Raw genomic sequence first — 18,648 nt, 5'->3', positions numbered from 1 at the left:
ACAAATAAACTTAATGTGATGCTCATTTGTCAGTCATACATGAATAAAACAGGTAGGATTTAATTAATAATAATAATAATAATAATAATAAAATGAATTTGTTTTAAATACACAATAACCAGGTTTATATTTTTAGCATGAATAAATCAATTTATTTAAATCTCATCCATTTTAACTAATTAAATATTTCTTGTTAGCCATATTTTAATCATGTTCATGCTTTTTTACTGAATAAATGTAATTGTTTTAACAATTAAAACCCAAATCAATTTATTTTGAAAATTCGATTACTTAAAATCGAATTAATGCAAATAGTTAATAATAAACTGATTGTTTTATGTATTTATTTATTTATTGTGAGTGCAGATTGACAAATATGCATCACAAAGTTTATTATTTCATTTCTTGTAATAGAAATTACGGAAATTTGATATGCAATTTAAATACATAAATTTAGGTCTAAATATTTTTAATTGTAAAAGGTTTTAGGTTCAAACCCCATAAGTTCTGAGTCATGAAGTTTTGACAATTGAGTCATACTCTTAACATCAGTACATCTATAGGAATCATGCTGTACGTAAGTATCAATACTACTAATATAGTTTAGGATTAATAAACATATATTAAGTATTTGGACGACAGCATTTCACAATATCTGGACTGTTGGACCAGGTTAACAGACCACATAAGATAAGAGAAGATGTTAGACCATTTAAAGGGACAGTTCACACAAATTGTGCTTGTCCTCATGTTGATCCTGACCCATGTGACTGTTTTTTCCCCTGTAAAACAAAATTAGATGTCTTGAAGAATATTCGCTCACAATAACTATCATCTAAAAGATCTGGTTTCTGAATGGAGAGTATTCATGGCCGCAGCAGTCAGCTGTTAGTTCCTGATTCCTGTCTTATCTGGAGGCTGTACACTGTTTATTTACATTGTGTGTTGGCCGCCTGCTGTCATCTTTTGATTCAGTACCATGTGCTGTTGAGTGAGAAGGCCGTAGCTAACCTACATGTAACTCGCTTCAGGGGATTTTCCCTCCAACAAACAGAAGTTTGACCGCATTCAATAATCGAAAGGGTTGAGTGAGATTTCACAGTACTGTACACGCAAGCCACAAAACAGGAAATTACAATCATGTTCAATAACAGCATTTGTCACTGAGAGAACACTTTTTATCTAATGACTTGACATTATGGTGTAAAAGCAGATTTTATGTTTTGAAAGTAAATTATGTCGCAGTGCTTGGTTTGGATGTCATATGTTGCCACGTGACTCTTTTTTTGCTTTATTCTCTAAAGAGGTCATACCATGTTTTAGGCATTCATCATATTGTTTTTTGACTGATATTTTTCATTTATTATGATTTATTATTATGTTTTATTATTTATGATTATTTATTATATATTATGTTTTTATTTATTATTCATTTATTAGCATAGTCCAGTATTGGATAATTATTGCCCAATATTAAATGCCTATATTTAATGAATCATGGCCATTGACTAATCAAAATGTTAACATTTTTAATTTTTTATTCAATTTCTGATATCTTACTATTATTTTTCCTTTTTTTTTTTCATTTAGAAAATTATTTATTGTAGTTTTTAGTGTTTTTATATTCTGATTTTTAGATAAAGTATTATAAATTAAAGTAAAGTAGTATAAGTAGCTGGAAGATAATTAGATAATTATCAGCCATATATATATATATATATATATATATATATATATTGTATAAATGCTTTATGAAATAAATTGGCCGTTCTTTGTGTCTGTTCCTTTAAGAAACGCTCTCTTCGGGTGTGAAATGAGATACAGCACATTGCATTTACTCATCTCATGGGAGTCATGGGATTCTGACACAGGACCTGGAGTTTTGCAAGGAATAACAAATGTAGCAGCACCATAAACATAACTGTATGATCATAAAAGCACAAGTGTTGGGGAAGTGATGTTCAGTTGTCATGCAGAGAATCGCTTGAGGTATAGACACACTTCGTGATAACTTCTTTCGTGTTTAGGGCATCCTGTCTGTGTTCTTTTCTTTACATATGCGAAATATCACGTCCTAATGGATTAAAGAGTAAAGCCTCAGTTAATTAGTGTGTGTAAGAGTACAGCACAATGCAGCCTCAGACATGAGAGTCAGACTCATTCAGCCACTGCATTTCTGATTTGTTGCCTTCAATTTCCTCTGTTCTTCCTCTTCCATTCCAAATAATCACCATAGTCCTAAAGTCAGGTAAGAGGGCATGATGCTTCCGACCCTTTCCATCCTGTATCCCGAGTCATTCTGAAACCATGGAACATTGTTGTGTACCGTGCTTTGTACATTGTTTTTCATTTGATGAAGTATACACATTCTTGCTGTCTGTGGACTATGGTTTCATTTCGATTTTAGGTTTGGTGTGTGAACCTGATTTGTCGAGTTTTTCTTTTTCTTTTCAGGTTTGATTGTCGTAAACATTTGAGTTTTTGTCCCCTTGAGTCCAGTTACTGTACAAAATAGTTTCTTAATGTAGCTTCCAGGGATGCACGAAGAGCCTCATCAGCTGAATCAAATTTCATCCATTTAAATCTGCAAACTCAGAAACTCACAGTACATGCTCACAAGAAACAGATTCTCCTTTGGCAGTCAGGCAGTGCCAGATTTTGTTGTGAACTGAGAACCCGCGTCATATTGATTTCTAATTGGGCATAGCCTTTGGAAAGAGCACTCGCATGTTAGCTCAGTCTGCATTAATGCACCTGGCCTTACTGCAAATAGAAATGAAGTCAAGATACAATAAACAACTTCCAGATCTGTTTTAGCTTCAGTACAGTTTTATATAATTGTCCATTTGCTAGCTCCGTTCTATTATTTACTGTTACTCTCAAACAGCTTTAGAGAATGTCTCATATGAATGGTAGGTTTTCTTTAACAGAGTGATTTTTAATTAATTTTTTGTTAAATGTGCTCAAAGAGCAGTAAAAAATGTACTGTATATTATTCTTATGTAATATTCTTATATGCTGGAATGAATGCATTTCAATGATGCACAGCATTATAATCTTTCAGTTTATCACTATTGGCTGATTTTGGATATATTTCAATGGTGTTGCATATTATTTACTTGTGCTCATTTCCCTTTATTTTTACATTTAGATTACTTTTACCATTATCTAAAGTTGATCTTTAAAAACGCTAATAATTTAATTATTTTAATTTAATGAATTAATAACACTTTTAGGAAATCTATATCTTTATCGTACTTTATAATGCTGATGCCTAAATTCACTTGAAATATTTAAAAGTATTTTAAAGTGCTTTATTTTTTATCTATACAAAATCATAAAATTGTTAGATAATCAACCAACATTATAGACTCATTATTAATATGATCAACTTATTGTATTGGATAGAATTTTTTTAAATCTGTGCATTTCTACCACAGTGGCTAATCAACGCATAAATGAAATCATGTTAGGTTATAAGTATTTAATTTGAAGCAAATATAGATTTAGGTTATAAGTATTTAATTTGAAGTAAATATAGATGTTCTTACTGATGTTCTGCATGTATTTAAAGATTTGGAAAGGAAATAAGTACCATGTTTATTCTCTCCAACTATTACAAGTCCTTTGGCAATAAAATGTTTTCATATTTTTGGTTAATTTCTATAAATCTCCATTTGATCAAAACACACAGATCCTCCTTATACTGTATATTTACTTTATAAAAGCGCAAAAGTCTAATAATGTGTTACTAACAATGGGGTTTAACAAAGTACCAATTGCATAGTTTTGAAAAACAGTCTGGCACACATTTGTGTCTCATTCATTCAGTCATTACAAATAATTCATCTAAGCATCTATTCTCCTCTTTTCTCTCAATGTCTAACCAATCACACCACTACAAATGTACAGGGTTTGATCCCTGTTTTGGCTATTGTGAATCAATTTCCCTGGAAATTGCATGCATTAATGAGTGTTTTTGTTTTGTGTGTGTGTGTGTTTTGTGTGTATTTCACTGTCACTCCCCCGCACTGTATGGTATTAATGTAAATGCCAACAGTCTGCGCTCCTTCAGTTTGGATAGGTCCAACACACTCAACCGGAGCTCCTTCACCCGTGACAGCATGATGATTGAAGAGATCCTGGCACCGAACAAGGACACGGTACGCCCTCTTTTTCCTTGAGTTTTCAGATTCTGTGTTGCCTTTGTGCTGTCTTTTGAGGTGTTTTGAGTTTTATATCATGTGGAAGTTCATAATTTGTGAATTCGAGCAATTAAAAGCACCCAGACCATAATGTTCTCTGCACCAATTCAACTCAGCATACCTGACTCTAAACTATATTCTCATTTCCTCAAGGAATACAAATCCTCACTAACAAAAAAAGAGTGTTAGTGCCATGGTATTTTTTGAAGTACCATGTATATACACCATAAAATGTGAATACGATAATTGTTCAGTATCAATGTATATAGCAAATCACGATGGTGTGGTGTATTAGTGTTAGTGTTCGTAATAGATTAGTGTTAATTTCTTTGGTTAAACTATTTTTTCTTCTTTTTTTAAAGTTTCAATTTCAAATCTATAGACAGAAAGATTGATTTGAGACTTAAGTCCCATTTATGAACTATTTCCCTTGTGAAAAGAAGTACGCTTTATCATACCTAATAAAAAGAGTACTTAATATACTTCAAAACTCTAGTAAAAAAATTATTTAAAAGAATATATGTACTGTAACTGAATGTAATATTTATGGACACTTAATTGCACTTAATTTACAAGTAAATAAAAATACTATTATAGTTGCATATTATTATATTATATTATAATTTAACAGTTGAACTGTGCTTTTTGAGACTAGTAGAACTTAAGCATATCTTTATATGTAATATCATAATTACTTGTATTGTCTTTGGAATATGGTTAAAATATATAGCTGAATGAACTGACAAGCATTGTAATACCTAAATTGTAATTGTGACATTTCTATTGAAACTTGTACGTCATGTATTTAAATATATTTGTTACTACACATTTGTAATAATGCAGTTGCAATTTAGTACATTTAATAAATAATAAAATGGAATATTCAAAAATACACAACAGTTTAAATGATAATAGTGAGAAAAGTGTACTTTAAGTGCACTTAAGTGGCCTTTAATTTGAATAATGTTTTATTATCTGCATTTACAGATTTTTAACACAGAGGTAACACAGATGTTTGATAAGAGCCAATCACAATTCAGTATGCAAATAGGACAGTGGCATAATCAATATTAATATCTGTATATTTTGAGTGATAAAAAGTCAAATAATGTAAGTTAATGGGAGATTTCTGTGAAGTTTACTAAACCAAAAGTACAAAGCACACCAAAGGCCAGAAATATACTTGACTATGCAGTAGGCACGTAAAGTTGAGTACTGAGTATGCAAATAAAGAATTGATTGGCCAAAAAAATCCAGAAATTGCAGAAATGATTTTATTACAGCACTATTCACACAGTAAAATATATGATGAGAGTGAAAAGTTCCAGTTTATTTTTAAGGATCTTGAAGTCATTTTGTCTATCACTGTTGATCAGTGCATTTGGAGTGATTCAGAATCTGTCTCTTCTCTTCAAACGCTTCAGGGGGTCTGTAGAGAAATGCCCACCCTTGTTGACTCTCATTATAAGGTATTAAATGCATTGAGGAATTCTGCATTGTTTCTTAATCCACAACCCAATGCAGGCAAACATGAGCTTTGCTCCACAAGATGCATTTACTGTTCTTTTATGTCCTGCTTTTCCGTCCAGATTCTTTCCTCTCTCTATCTGTTGAATTTTTATAGCTTAGCTTTTCACATTGTTTTGGCTGTTTTGGTCTTGCATCAGGGGGTTTCTTCCATTATCTTGAACCACCTAGAAATACTTCTCCTGCATGTTGTTTTGTTGATTGTGATTGTCATCATCAACCACAAGACGAGGTGATAATTGTGTGGTTGAGCTGTTAATAGCAGAGTGCAGAGTCTCAGTCTCATATGAGAGGACTGTGAAAGCACTGGCCGTTTACCGTGGTTCACCACAGAACCGCAGTGAATGGAAATATGAGTAGTATGTTCAGTTCTGAACAAGCTTGTTTTGTGTTTCAGCACCTGGCTTTAGCAAAAGATTACAACGCAGACTCAATGAGACGCTATAGCTGGACGCCAGACACTCTGGACAACGTGAACCTGGCCTCCAGCCCCATCCATTCAGGGTAAAGCCAACATCACCACTACTATTCTTATACTTCAAACTTTTTCAAAAAGTTCACCTTAGCAAGCTGTTTTGAGCTTGTGAAACGGACTTCATTTTTTGGCCTGATTTTGTTCAAAAAGGCATCACACCAGTTCGTTCTTTGATTTTGCTTCAAAATTCAGTGCAAATTATATCTAATTTGTGACACTGTAGAAGTGTGCTTTTACTCTGATTTTTGGTAGATGAAAACCGAAAAAATCCTACATACATACATTACATGACGGATCCGTTTCTAGGGACCAGAATACCACAGGGAATTGGGGGTAGGGTGGGGTATTGTTTGAATTTTAGTGATTCCGATTCCAATCATGCTTATCATTTCCGATTCTTAGTTTTAGATATCAAGTCAAACATTTAGATATCAAACATATTTATTCCGTGCGTTCTGTGGGACAGACAGCAGCTGGAGTATTAGGCTGCTATCACTTTAAGACCTAAAGCACAGTTCTAATTTACTGTTACACATGTTACACCTTTTCTTTCTCAACTGTTTACATCACTTCAGACAAAACCAACTGTGTTTACGAGGATATGTGACCCTGGACCACAAAACCAGTCTTAAAGGGTTAGTTCGAATCGATGTGTTTTTGTAAGAAAAATATCCATATTCAAAACGTAATAATCACTTTAATGCAGCTTGCGCTCACTGTTGTACACTGGAAGCAGTTCCGGGCGGATGACGTATGAGGTCAGCGTTGCGCATACGCCGCTCAGAAGTGACACACGCGGAAGCGAAGGGGAGAGATCAAAACAAAACAACAATCACTAATTAGAAGTACAAAACGAGGATTTGTAAAGAAGAATGTCAGAGGATTTCGATATAAGCCAAGAGGAGACTAGTAAGGAAACTTTGCTTCCTTTGATCCTGTTAACAAGTTGTATCTCGACCAAATATTGTCCTATCCTAACAAACCATACATCAATGGAAAGCTTATTTGTTCAGCTTTCAGGTGTTGTATACATCTCAGTTTCAAGAAATTGACCCTTATGACTGGTTTTGTGGTCCAGGGTCACATATTTTGATATAATTTTGTGGGCATTTGTGAAGTCAAGTGCAAGAAGATGCGAAAGAGAACTCAATTCAGTATTTGCACGCTGTATGAAAGGCGGCTTTTTGTGAATGTGCTTTGGACATTTGCACATCACACGAGTGCCGAATTGAGTTATTTTCTTGCATTTCAGTGTTTTAAAATCACATTAAAATGTGTTAGTGCTAATATTAAAGTATTTCCATGTTCCCTATTTCCACTTGTTTCTTTGCAGCGTTTCTCCCTCACCCCTTCAGTATGACAACAGGTGACGGTTGATCATGTGATCACAGTTTATCCTCCCTGTGTTTGTGTTGCTGTTCTCAACTCAACTCCTAGGGAAACGCAGCCCAGGCCAATATATCAGTATAGATCACTATTTGATAACATCTTCACAAGCCATAAGACCTACTGTACACATGTATATCATTGTCATTTATTGTTTTTTATTCTACAGTATATACTATAATGTTAAAATTTTTAAGTTTTAGCAATACAAATACAAATAAAAGATTTACAATGTAACACGTTAACAGTTTTTTTTAATTCTGATCCTTTACTGTAAACTAATTGTAACTGTCTTGGTTAATACAATGGCTAAATATCCGACCAACATTGTGTACCTCACTAACTTCTCACCAGGTGCATGGAATGATTCCAGATCACTTCTTCTTCTCTGATTTTCTCTCTGAAATTTGTTTGTGAGTGTGTTTTTGTCACAGCATGGGACAATTCATCTCTGAGAGCCTGTAAGATGCTGAATCTCTCTTTATCTTCTCTTATTGGATAATTTTCCTTCCACAGGTTTTTGGTGAGCTTCATGGTGGATGCCCGCGGCGGTTCCATGCGAGGGAGTCGCCACAATGGCATGCGCATCATCATCCCACCCCGCAAGTGCACCGCGCCAACACGTATCACGTGCCGTCTGGTCAAGAGACACAAGCTGGCATCCCTGCCGCCCATGGTGGAGGGAGAGGGGCTGGCGAGCCGGCTGGTGGAGGTGGGCCCAGCGGGGGCTCAGTTTCTGGGGTAGGTTTCACCTTCATGGCTTTTTCTTATCATTTCCATGGAAACCATCTGTGTTTGGTAGTGTGTGTTGGTGAAGTGTTTCAGCAGTGACACAGAGCGGCTTTGCCCATCACTGTTATCATGCCAGTGCCCTGTTACGTGACACTGACTCAGCAATATACAAGTAAAGCACCTTGACTTTACCCTCTCCTTAACTCTATTTCCTACAATGGGATCCTGCAGGTCATCAAAGTTCCCTAGTAAATATCTTGAGGACTGCTGAAAGAGCTCCACCATTTTAGTAATAAGTGTTTTAAAATGACACATATTGGCTCTGTTCTAGAACTTTGTGAGCTGGCTACATAGACAAAATTTTAAGGCCAGGCACCACAGGTGAATTGGGTAATCATTTTTATTTTTAGATAGCTATCATCATACTTTCCCCTATTGGTTAACCACAGTGCATTAGGGATAGTTCAGCCAAAATTCTAATATTTTGTCATTTACTCATGCTCAAGTTCTTCCAAAACTGTATGAGTTTCTTTCTTCTGCTGAACACAAAAGAAGATAATCAAACAGTATTTTTACTATGGAATTCAGTGGCTGCCATCAACTGGTTTTCTTTTGTGCTCAGCTGAAGAAACAAACTCATACAGGTTTGGAACAGCTTGAGGGTAAGTAAATAATATTTTTTTAATACATTTTAATTTTTGGGTGAAATATACCTTTAAGACAATTGTTTTGAATTATGCTTTCTGATTTTATATTTTTTAATAAGCAAAATATTCATTATCTAATTATGTAGGCATTAATTTGCATTCATTTCCAGAACAGAAATCTGAACATTGGATAAAGTATTTTGGATAATGTAATTTTGTTGACATATTAAAGAATTTTTACAGACAGGATTTTGGATATCTTTTTTTTTTCACTCTTATAAATCAGAAAATACTTTCAACAGCCAGAAAAAAAGCACCATATTTTTAGAAATAAAATGTTATATAAATAAAACAAAAGATATATGAAACCCTCATCATAATCCCTTCAGAATATAGTTAGGAATAAAACTAAAGTTTGTAAGTGCCACTGAATTGGAGATTTCCGGCTCAGTGCATCAGAAAAAAATAGAAGTCATATTGAGTCATAGTTGAATGAATTCTAAAGATGCAAGCAGATCAAGTGTACTAAAACAAGTTTTTCTTTGCATTAGTCTGAAAGAATGTTTTGGAAGCAAAATCACAAAATAGACCATTGCATTAAAAATTCTAATAATAAAATAAAATAAATAGCTTTGCTTGTAGTGCCTTGCCTTAAGGTGTCCTAGGCATGTTCTAGAAAAAAAAAGAAAGATTGCTACCTTCAGAGATTATTACGTTTTGGCCAAAAATCTGTCCTTCCTCATGAAGAATACAATCCCAGAATCCATTGGACAAAGCTAGAGAAAATGTATTCAATAAAAATAGTCCAAACTAATTAAAATGTACTGTTTTACCCATTGTTTGTGTGTTGATGTATTTTATGTTTATTAGAGCACCACGCTGTTAGATTTACAGCAGGCTAACGGCAAACCCTGCTGAAAATAAATTGTTAGTCGAGTCTCCTGGGCCCTGTTTGTACATATGAGTTGTTGCCTGTGAGTGTTCCAAATAACTTACTCATGTCATTTTGGGTGCATGGTAGATGCAAGAAAGCTCACAAGGTTTTGGAACAAGCCGCTGTACTTGGAACAGGGTGAGCAATAGCTCACTAAAACATTACAACGCTAGGGCTAGTCTCCCATCCTGCAGGAATGACAAGTTGTTCCTCCTTTTTGTTCCTCTAAATGCTGCATGGATATAATTCAGTAAACTCCATCTACCTCGAAAACTCCCCCCTCTTAGCGAGAGCGAGAGCTACATTAGCCGAATCCTGCAGCTCGGGCCACTGGGAACAAAATTTTCTGGGTAGGAATGTGTGCTTAGTGAAGTCACAGCACTTCATGTTGATTTCAACTACTACTTTTATTGACGCCATAGCTGATGTTTCCTTTGTTTCCTCCTTTACGTTCATCTACACCTTTTCCTTTTTTTAGCTTTCAGTGAATGTACACATCGCTGAAAGTGACTCATACTGGCTGTTTGGGCTGGTTATGCAGTGCTTGGTGAGCATGAGTGTCTGCAGTCATGGCTGCTGCCTTAGCCCTGTGTTTTTATGCTAAGAGAGAGTTTCATTTGACCTTTTAGTTTTAGAGAAGGTATCAGTGTTTATTTAAGTGAAGGGTCACTCTCAGAATATTCTTGAGCAGTTTATATTGTATTTGGATTAGGCCTTTTAGTGTCTAATATGCCCTGTTTAACTCACAGTTCTAGTGGGTCTGAGTCTGGAGCCTTCAGGCATGAAATTTTCCATGGTACCTTCTCTGTCTACACATTAAATGTTTTCTTCCATGATTCCACGTCTGATGTTACTGTTTTTATCCATTGTGTAACATGAGCTATTCGATTTAATTGCTCCATATTAGAATAGGGCCTATAATGTACTGGCCAGAACAGGTCGCATTTCATTTGTAATAGTTGCGTTGACAAATTCATTTTTAGTAAATGCCCCAAACTGCAGAAAATGCCCATCTTAATTCAAGCAAGTCTCACTTAAATAGAAAATACAGCAAGAGTTTCCTTAAGTAGAACCTGCCAATGGGATATGCAAAAGAAACATAAATTTGTTGCCACAAATAATATGAATTGCTTTTAAACCTAGACAGAAATGCTTAAAAATGAACTGAAAAAATAAAGAATTACTGTGAAGACTGCAGTTATGCAATTAAAATGATTCACCTTGTTTTGAGCATTTGCATCTTGAATAAGGAAAACAAATATAGACTAATCTTAAAATAAGAAGCAAATTCTTAATGTAAGATTGTCTTAAATAAAGAAATGAATAGCATTCGCACTTTTATCCACCTTGATGGGTTTTGTACTTATAATCTAAGACCGATTAACTTAAATGTACTCATTTGACCTGAAGTGCACATTCTGTCAGCATATGTGTTTCCTGGGAATTAAACCCTTGATCTCAGCATTATTAGCACCGTGTTCTACCAGTTGAATTGTATTGGAAACCTTGCAATGACTCTGTGAAATAAGAATATATTATTAGATATAATGTTTGAAATAAGACCACATAAGTTAATTTCTGAACTTATAATTTCTTAAGATGCACTAAGGTTGCTTAACGATTGATCATTTTATAAGCATTTCTGATTAGTTTTATGGTCAATTCATATTTCCATTGGCTAAATATACTGTAGTGCTTGTTTAAAGAATTCTTAAATTATTTTATCCCACTGGCAATTGTTTTGCTTAATTTTAGGATTGTTTTGTTTTGCTCTATTTAGGTGTTTTGCTTGTTTCAAAAGGGCATTTTTTTGCCAAATTTACAAATTTCCTTAATCAAGCCTTGTCTTGGTCTTAAACATCTGTTCATCTATTTTAATGTTATCTCACTATTACTGTTACGGTGTATTCAAGTTGAAATATCACAAGATATTTTAAAATATATTTTATAAACTATGCTGTCTGAAAGTGAATTTATCTTGTTAGATATTTTAATGAAAATAAAAAAACAAGAATAGGATTTTGTGCATCTTTATTTTGCATCTGACTTGGTGTTTGAAAGATTTAATTTCAAAGCATGAAGCAGTGACGCTTGGTAAAAAAAAAACAAAAAACGTTATGCTAAACTAAAACACTGATAAAATCATTTCTGCATCTGTCCTCTTGGGTTCATAATAGAAACCACTAAAGTTTACCTGTATTAATATCAGATGCATTTGCCAAGTGCCCCTCTTTTGCACTAATGTTCCATGAATGTTCGTCATCGACATTTACTAAAGTCATCATCAGCATTTGTGTATCTCGTCGTCTCACATTTATTAGTCTGAGAGGTTCCACTGATAAAGGCTTGCAATGTGTTTTCACAGCCCTGTGATTGTGGAGATCCCTCATTTTGGGTCCATGAGAGGGAAAGAGCGAGAGCTCATTATGTTAAGGAGCGAAAACGGTGAGACCTGGAAAGAGCATCATTATGACTGCAAGTCTGAAGACCTCATTGAGCTCCTCAATGGCATGGATGAAGGTAAAATGATGATTGTTAAATTTGCACTGTTACTGACCTTGCTAGTGCACGATGAGATTCAGACAAGCCTATAGTGAGTGTTGATTAGTGCTCGATGGACGTGAGTTTTTCAGAGGTGATGGCAATAGAAGGCAGGAAGGCCAATGTCTGATATAATACATAGATATTTACAGACAATACAATTTAGAGACAGCATGTGCCATACACAAATGTGTTGAAATTAAATGAACATTTGGGTTACACATTCATTACAACAACATAGCAACACATTTATCACCACTGCAGGACCGTAGCATCATGATGCCAACTTTTGCATAGGCAAAAACCACTAACATTTCCTTCAGGAAATTAAAAATGCTAGTTTTTATTTGCTTCTGTAAAATATGAATACTTGTGTACTCTACAGAGCTTGACAAAACAGCAGACCTGGAGAAGAAGCGTATCTGCCGGATCATCACAAAGGATTTCCCACAATACTTTGCGGTGGTATCACGGATCAAACAGGAGAGTAATCAGATGGGTCCAGACGGAGGGGTCCTGACCAGCATGACAGTACCTCTGGTCCAGGCCTCCTTCCCTGAGGGTGCGCTCACCAAGAAGATCAGAGTTGGACTGCAGGTAGACAACTGTCCAAATAATTCAAAATTTCCTTTATATATATCCAAAGTTCTGGCATGAAACTCTAGATGGCACAGTCCAACAGGTCTAACTCAATCTGACATAATTACATCATTATCACATGGCACAGCTAATTGGTTCTCTCCTGTATCGGTAGCCAGTGAGCTCACTGATCAGAATTCAAATACTTGGCTAGTTCTTGCTGTAGTAGTAGCAGCGCGCTTCAGAAACCCCCCACCTTCCCCAGCTCCACCTGTATATATCTGCTACGGGGTAATCATGTATGCTATGGGGTTTATTCATATATGTTATATTAGGGCTGGGCGATATAGCTAAAAAAAATGATCAACGATATAATGTTTCATATCATTCGGTATCAATAATTATTGACATTTTCATAACCTTTTTTAAAACAAAGCGCAATATAATTTTTTTTTTAGTTAGTTTTTAATTTACCCAATTTATTGAGACAAACAACATTTTTTTTGTTTTAACAGTCAAACACAAAATAAAATTTAAACAAATATCTCCTTTCTTATGTGTTATATGCAGATTAAATAAGACTTATGGAAAATTTTGGCTTGTCTCCCGAGGCCACAGGAAGGCGCAATGAGCAAAACAATGCAGCGTATTAAATTGTCAGTGCAATGAAATAACTGTCCATAAAAAATGTGCATAATGTCCACGTCCACGTGCATAACCATTTTTGCATTCAAATGCAATTTTTTTTATTTTAAATTCGACTAATATTGATTTTTTTATTCACAATCTCCTCATCACAGGCAGGCACAGCACTCATGTTCGTGTTTGTGTGTGCTGTCTGCGTCACTCATAGCATGTGCCTATATCGTGCGCTATATCAAATATTTTTTCTATCGTTATCGATGAAGGAGTACCGTCGATAAATATCGATACCGTTGTATCGCCCAGGCCTGTGTTATATGTGCAGCAGCAGTATTTCTTACATGCTCACAGCAGCATGTTGTTGATGTATTGGCAGTAGCAAGTCTCAGTATCTCGGCATCTATGGTACCATGAAGAGCCTTTAACATCCATGGAACCTTACCATTCCAGAAAAGGTTCTTTATAATGGAAAAAGTTTCTTTATTTTAACTTTTTTTTCATTAAAGTGTACTGTAAGCCAATTGTAGGTTGATTCCTTTGAAAACTGTAACACTCTGACTCTATCAAACATTGATTGTTTAAGCATCCTAACACAATCTGATACAATAACACTAGCTCAACCAATGATGTGAGTTTAGGACTGGACATATTTGGGATTATTTGGGAATGCATGATTTTCCCATTTGCTGATGCTAGCGGTCAGAAATTGCACACTTTAATAAAGCTCATTGTGTAGATATTTCACTTAAATGATCTTGCTTTCTCTTAACAGGCCCAGCCTGTTCCGGATGAAGCTGTGAAGAAGATCATAGGAAATCGTGCCACCTTCAGCCCTATAGTGACAGTGGAGCCTCGCAGGAGGAAGTTCCATAAGCCCATTACCATGACCATACCTGTGCCTCCGCTGTCTGGAGAGGGTGTGGTGAATGGCTACAAAGGAGACCCAACACCAAGCCTGCGCCTGCTCTGCAGTATAACTGGTAGGATTGACTTTTAGAGAATAACGATGTATAATAAAATATAAAATCTTTTTAACAGTTTGTCAAACTACCATTTCACTATAGTGGTGTTTGCAATCATCACTCTATTGCCCTATTGCTGATAATAAGGGATGATAACAACTGATAACAACAAGAAGAATGATAACTAAAATGATAACTTTATTAGCGTCCACACCAACACGCTATATCGTTCTGTTTGTCATAATCGCACGCAGCAGTTATGTCATCGCTTGCTTTAAATGCTCGAGCTCTTTAAAGGTGGATTCTGATTGGTTGTCGATGTTCAGAAAATGATTCCAATGATATTGTATAGTTGTGGTTTAGACATCTCTCACAGAATTATAACAATTCTGAAAACTTTATAGTAAGCATTATAGATATAGTCCTTGGCGTGAGAATAACTTCTCTATTACAGTATTTGTCTCTAAGGATGCACTGATTATAATTTTTAATGGCCGATTAAGATTTTTTACGAGCAATTCCGATACCGACTGCAGTTTTTTTTAATAAAAGAGTACAAGAACAAAATGTTTATTTGCTCTATTTCAATCCAAACTGGCCCTAAACAGAAATGTCTAGCCATTTGAAGTTAGAGGAAATGACTGCATTTTAATAGCAATCCAAACAAAGATGCTACATTCATGTAGTATGAGCAGTTGTTTTTGATTTCAATAAGATTGTATAATATGGCATTTAAAACAAAAACTAAATGAAGTTTCTGAATTTAGCTTTGTGAAACTATGCTACATAAAACATACCTGCAAAAAACAAAAACAACAAATTGACAGCCGGTCAACCAGTGCATCTCTGTTTGATCTCTATTTGAGCCCTCAGATTTTCTTAAGAAAATGTAGAAATCATTTTAATAAAGCATCTCGTGACAGGTGGCACATCGCCAGCTCAGTGGGAGGACATCACTGGGACTACACCTCTCACCTTTATGAATGACTGTGTGTCCTTCACCACAAACGTATCTGCCAGGTACAAGAACAACTTAGGAACTTCTCTCTCATAAAATCCTCTTACCTGCCTAAAACAATTTTCAATACCTCAGATCTAATTCTAGAAAATATTAAGGCGTATTATCAAAATCTCACATTTTCAGCTTTGTGACTCTTAAATTTGTGTCCAGGTTTTGGCTTGCAGACTGCCATCAGACCCCAGAGACTGTAGGTTTGGCCACCCAGCTCTACAGAGAGCTCATCTGTGTGCCCTACATGGCCAAATTTGTAGTGTTTGCTAAAATGAATGACCCTGTGGAGTCCAGCCTGCGGTGCTTCTGTATGACAGACGATAAAGTGGACAAAACCCTGGAACAGCAGGAGAACTTTGAGGAGGTGGCCAGAAGCAAAGACATTGAGGTGCATGATCCGTTTTTATTTATTTATATGAGACATTTTTAAATGAGAATTTTATGAGATATTATTAGGATTTTTGCACATTAACATTTTTATAAAATGTGGTTTGCATGACACGGCTGACTGTTTTAAAGGTGCTGGAAGGGAAGCCCATCTATGTGGACTGCTATGGCAATTTGGCCCCTCTGACCAAAGCCGGACAGCAGCTGGTTTTTAACTTCTATGCTTTCAAAGAAAACAGACTGCCGTTCTGTGTGAAGGTAGATCGTTTTTTCTTCTAGCATTTTCATGACAATTAGATACATTAGTAATACATTCTGCCTGCCAAATTGTTTTGTTATTAAAATCAGCATCAATTTCTGTTAGACCCTGAGCTATCAGAAGGTAATGAGAAACATGTAGCTCCTCGCATGTTGTGACTTTTCACTTTAGCATTCTTGTGTATTTTCCAGCTTTCAGATGGGCTGCTTCTCTACAAGCTATTATCCAGCAAATTCTGGGCAAGTCAGACCTAAGAACTAATTCATTACCAGTAACATTTTTTTGTCATCTGCAGATCAGAGACAGCAGCCAAGAGCCATGTGGCCGCTTGTCCTTCCTCAGAGAGCCCAAAACTTCCAAGGGTCTCGCTCAGACTGCTATCTGTAATTTAAACATCACACTGCCAGGACTCAAGAAGGTAAGGCTGAACTCTGATCATCTGTGTCATATCATGCCATCTTCATACTCAGGAAAGATAGAGCAGTGTTCCTAGTCATTAAGGGTCAAACTTGGCTCAAACTGCCTGAGTGTGTCTTTTATCTGTTTCAAGCTTTTTTCAAGTTGTTGTTGTTGTGGCTGACCCAAATCACACTTTTGATTTGGATCTTGCTTTGGCTGAAGGTGCACAGGCTTGTGCTTATTTCAACAGCTTCTGTGGTTGTGGCTCTGTGCTTTGTTTCTCTTTTTCTTTTTTACCCCTTTATGTTCCTTCACTGTGGCTTTGCGGTAACTTTTACTTAGTGTGCTCTCAATCGCCTTTTTCACATCCTGATGTTTCTTTCCCCCTGCTCTTCATTACGTTATCCCCTCTGTTTCTGCAATGCATCTTGGGAACCAAAAGGATGTGGATTCAGATCCTGAGGAAGAGGTAATAGTGCTGTCCCCTCATTTCCATGTGGTGTGCTAGTTGCTTTAGCTCTGGGTTATTTGTTCAAGACGGCTTTAACTTGGGTACACATATAGTACATATACAGCATGCTGCTGCAACTTTCTGCAAGCTGATTTTTTTTTTACTCATCCATGCACCAAGTACTGTTGCCTACACTGTCAAGACTTAGGTGGATCACATATCAAAGCATATCAAATTTAATTTAGAGGAGAAAAACTAATGTTAATATTGCGTAACAAAGTACTGGTCATCTGCGCCTAGGATCTCACTGACCCAGTCGATTGTAGTTATTCTTTTTGTTTCATGGCCTTTAGAATGAATTGAAGGAAATCAATGTAGCATTGATTTCCTTTGATGTGAATAGAGACTATATAGGCCAGCCCAATGTAAAGAGTACAGTAATATAAAGAAAATTATTAAAAAAACTTTCCAAATCAGTGTTCCTATATTATAGTCATAATGCTTTTTCAAAAGGAAAGAACAATAAGGGAGTTAGCTAAACTTTAAGCAGGGTTGATTATGAGAAAACTGATAGGATTCTTTTTGTTGTTGTTACAGACTGAAAAGCCAGAACGACGTCATACCTTTGCATCTCTAGCCTTACGTAAGCGCTACAGCTATCTGACCGAGCCTGGAACGAGTGAGTGTGATGTTTTCACTAATATATGAACTTATATTGAGAACCAAATTCTTGGAAGTGATTTAAGCTAACATGTGACTTACTGTGACCATCTATGATATATTAACTGGCATAAACATTGTTTTATCTGCACATTTTTACCATACATGAACAGAGTCCACATGCTTGTTTTTTTGTTTGTTTTTGTTTTTTGTAAAGTTTGGTTTGCATGTAAAATTTGGAATTTCAGTTGGTGTGCCGTGCTTGCCCTATGCTTATGAGATGTTATATACCCTATTAGTTCATTTTTACCCACACTAGCAAGAATAATATTTTGTAACTTTCATAACATTTTACTTTGAGTGACTTGCAAAACTTTATGCACTATGGCATCAAAGTAAAAAATCATTCCCTTTTTTTAATTCCTGTTTTTCAACCAGTCTTGCTCCTTTTGGCTTTGTGATTGTGCATAATTATTTAATGCATTTTTGAAGGAAATGCATGAAGACTCACAGGTAGATTCTCTCGGGTACTTTCACAGTTTGCACTGAATTGCCTGTCACTAAGGTTACTCAGATCTGCATGATGTGAGCGATATTATGAACTTTAAATTGTAGTTATTTAGCCTGCATTTGTCATAATATGTTTTGCTGTAGCATAGGAACAAGGATGCTTTTTGTTTTGTTGAGTCTTCTGTTTTTGTCAAAATACACAGATTTGGGAATGATCTGTATTTTTTTTCTAAACCAAACAGATAAAAGGCACTGTAGCAAATGAAGGTAGTCAGTCACAGGAAAATTTAGCACATCAAAAGTCAAAAGTGAAATTGTTTTACTCTGGTCCTGTGCATTT

At 35.6% G+C, this 18,648-nt stretch overlaps 1 protein-coding gene across 29 annotated transcripts in view; it reads left to right on the top strand.

Moving 5' to 3' along the window:
* LOC107654059 (ankyrin-3-like) overlaps positions 1 to 18,648 on the top strand; it is a 164,097-nt gene that overhangs the window by 126,910 nt on the left and 18,539 nt on the right. For 15 of the 29 annotated variants that reach the window (XM_016440975.1, XM_016440974.1, XM_016440967.1 and 12 more), the window contains 13 exons: positions 4,061 to 4,163; positions 5,630 to 5,674; positions 6,130 to 6,236; positions 8,110 to 8,334; positions 12,272 to 12,426; positions 12,833 to 13,044; positions 14,441 to 14,648; positions 15,554 to 15,650; positions 15,802 to 16,030; positions 16,162 to 16,287; positions 16,584 to 16,706; positions 17,130 to 17,156; positions 17,736 to 17,817. In XM_016440975.1, coding sequence (XP_016296461.1) covers positions 4,061 to 4,163; positions 5,630 to 5,674; positions 6,130 to 6,236; positions 8,110 to 8,334; positions 12,272 to 12,426; positions 12,833 to 13,044; positions 14,441 to 14,648; positions 15,554 to 15,650; positions 15,802 to 16,030; positions 16,162 to 16,287; positions 16,584 to 16,706; positions 17,130 to 17,156; positions 17,736 to 17,817 — 1,739 coding nt within the window. The remainder of the gene's footprint in view (positions 1 to 4,060; positions 4,164 to 5,629; positions 5,675 to 6,129; positions 6,237 to 8,109; positions 8,335 to 12,271; positions 12,427 to 12,832; positions 13,045 to 14,440; positions 14,649 to 15,553; positions 15,651 to 15,801; positions 16,031 to 16,161; positions 16,288 to 16,583; positions 16,707 to 17,129; positions 17,157 to 17,735; positions 17,818 to 18,648) is intronic. The other 14 variants (XM_016440959.1, XM_016440961.1, XM_016440968.1 and 11 more) reach the window with 6 other exon arrangements.

Source organism: Sinocyclocheilus anshuiensis, unplaced genomic scaffold, assembly GCF_001515605.1.
Source record: "Sinocyclocheilus anshuiensis isolate Anshui unplaced genomic scaffold, SAMN03320099.WGS_v1.1 scaffold454, whole genome shotgun sequence".
NCBI classification, from domain to species: domain Eukaryota; kingdom Metazoa; phylum Chordata; class Actinopteri; order Cypriniformes; family Cyprinidae; genus Sinocyclocheilus; species Sinocyclocheilus anshuiensis.
Note: the sequence above shows the minus strand (reverse complement) of the source record. Positions and strands in the feature narration are given on the sequence as shown.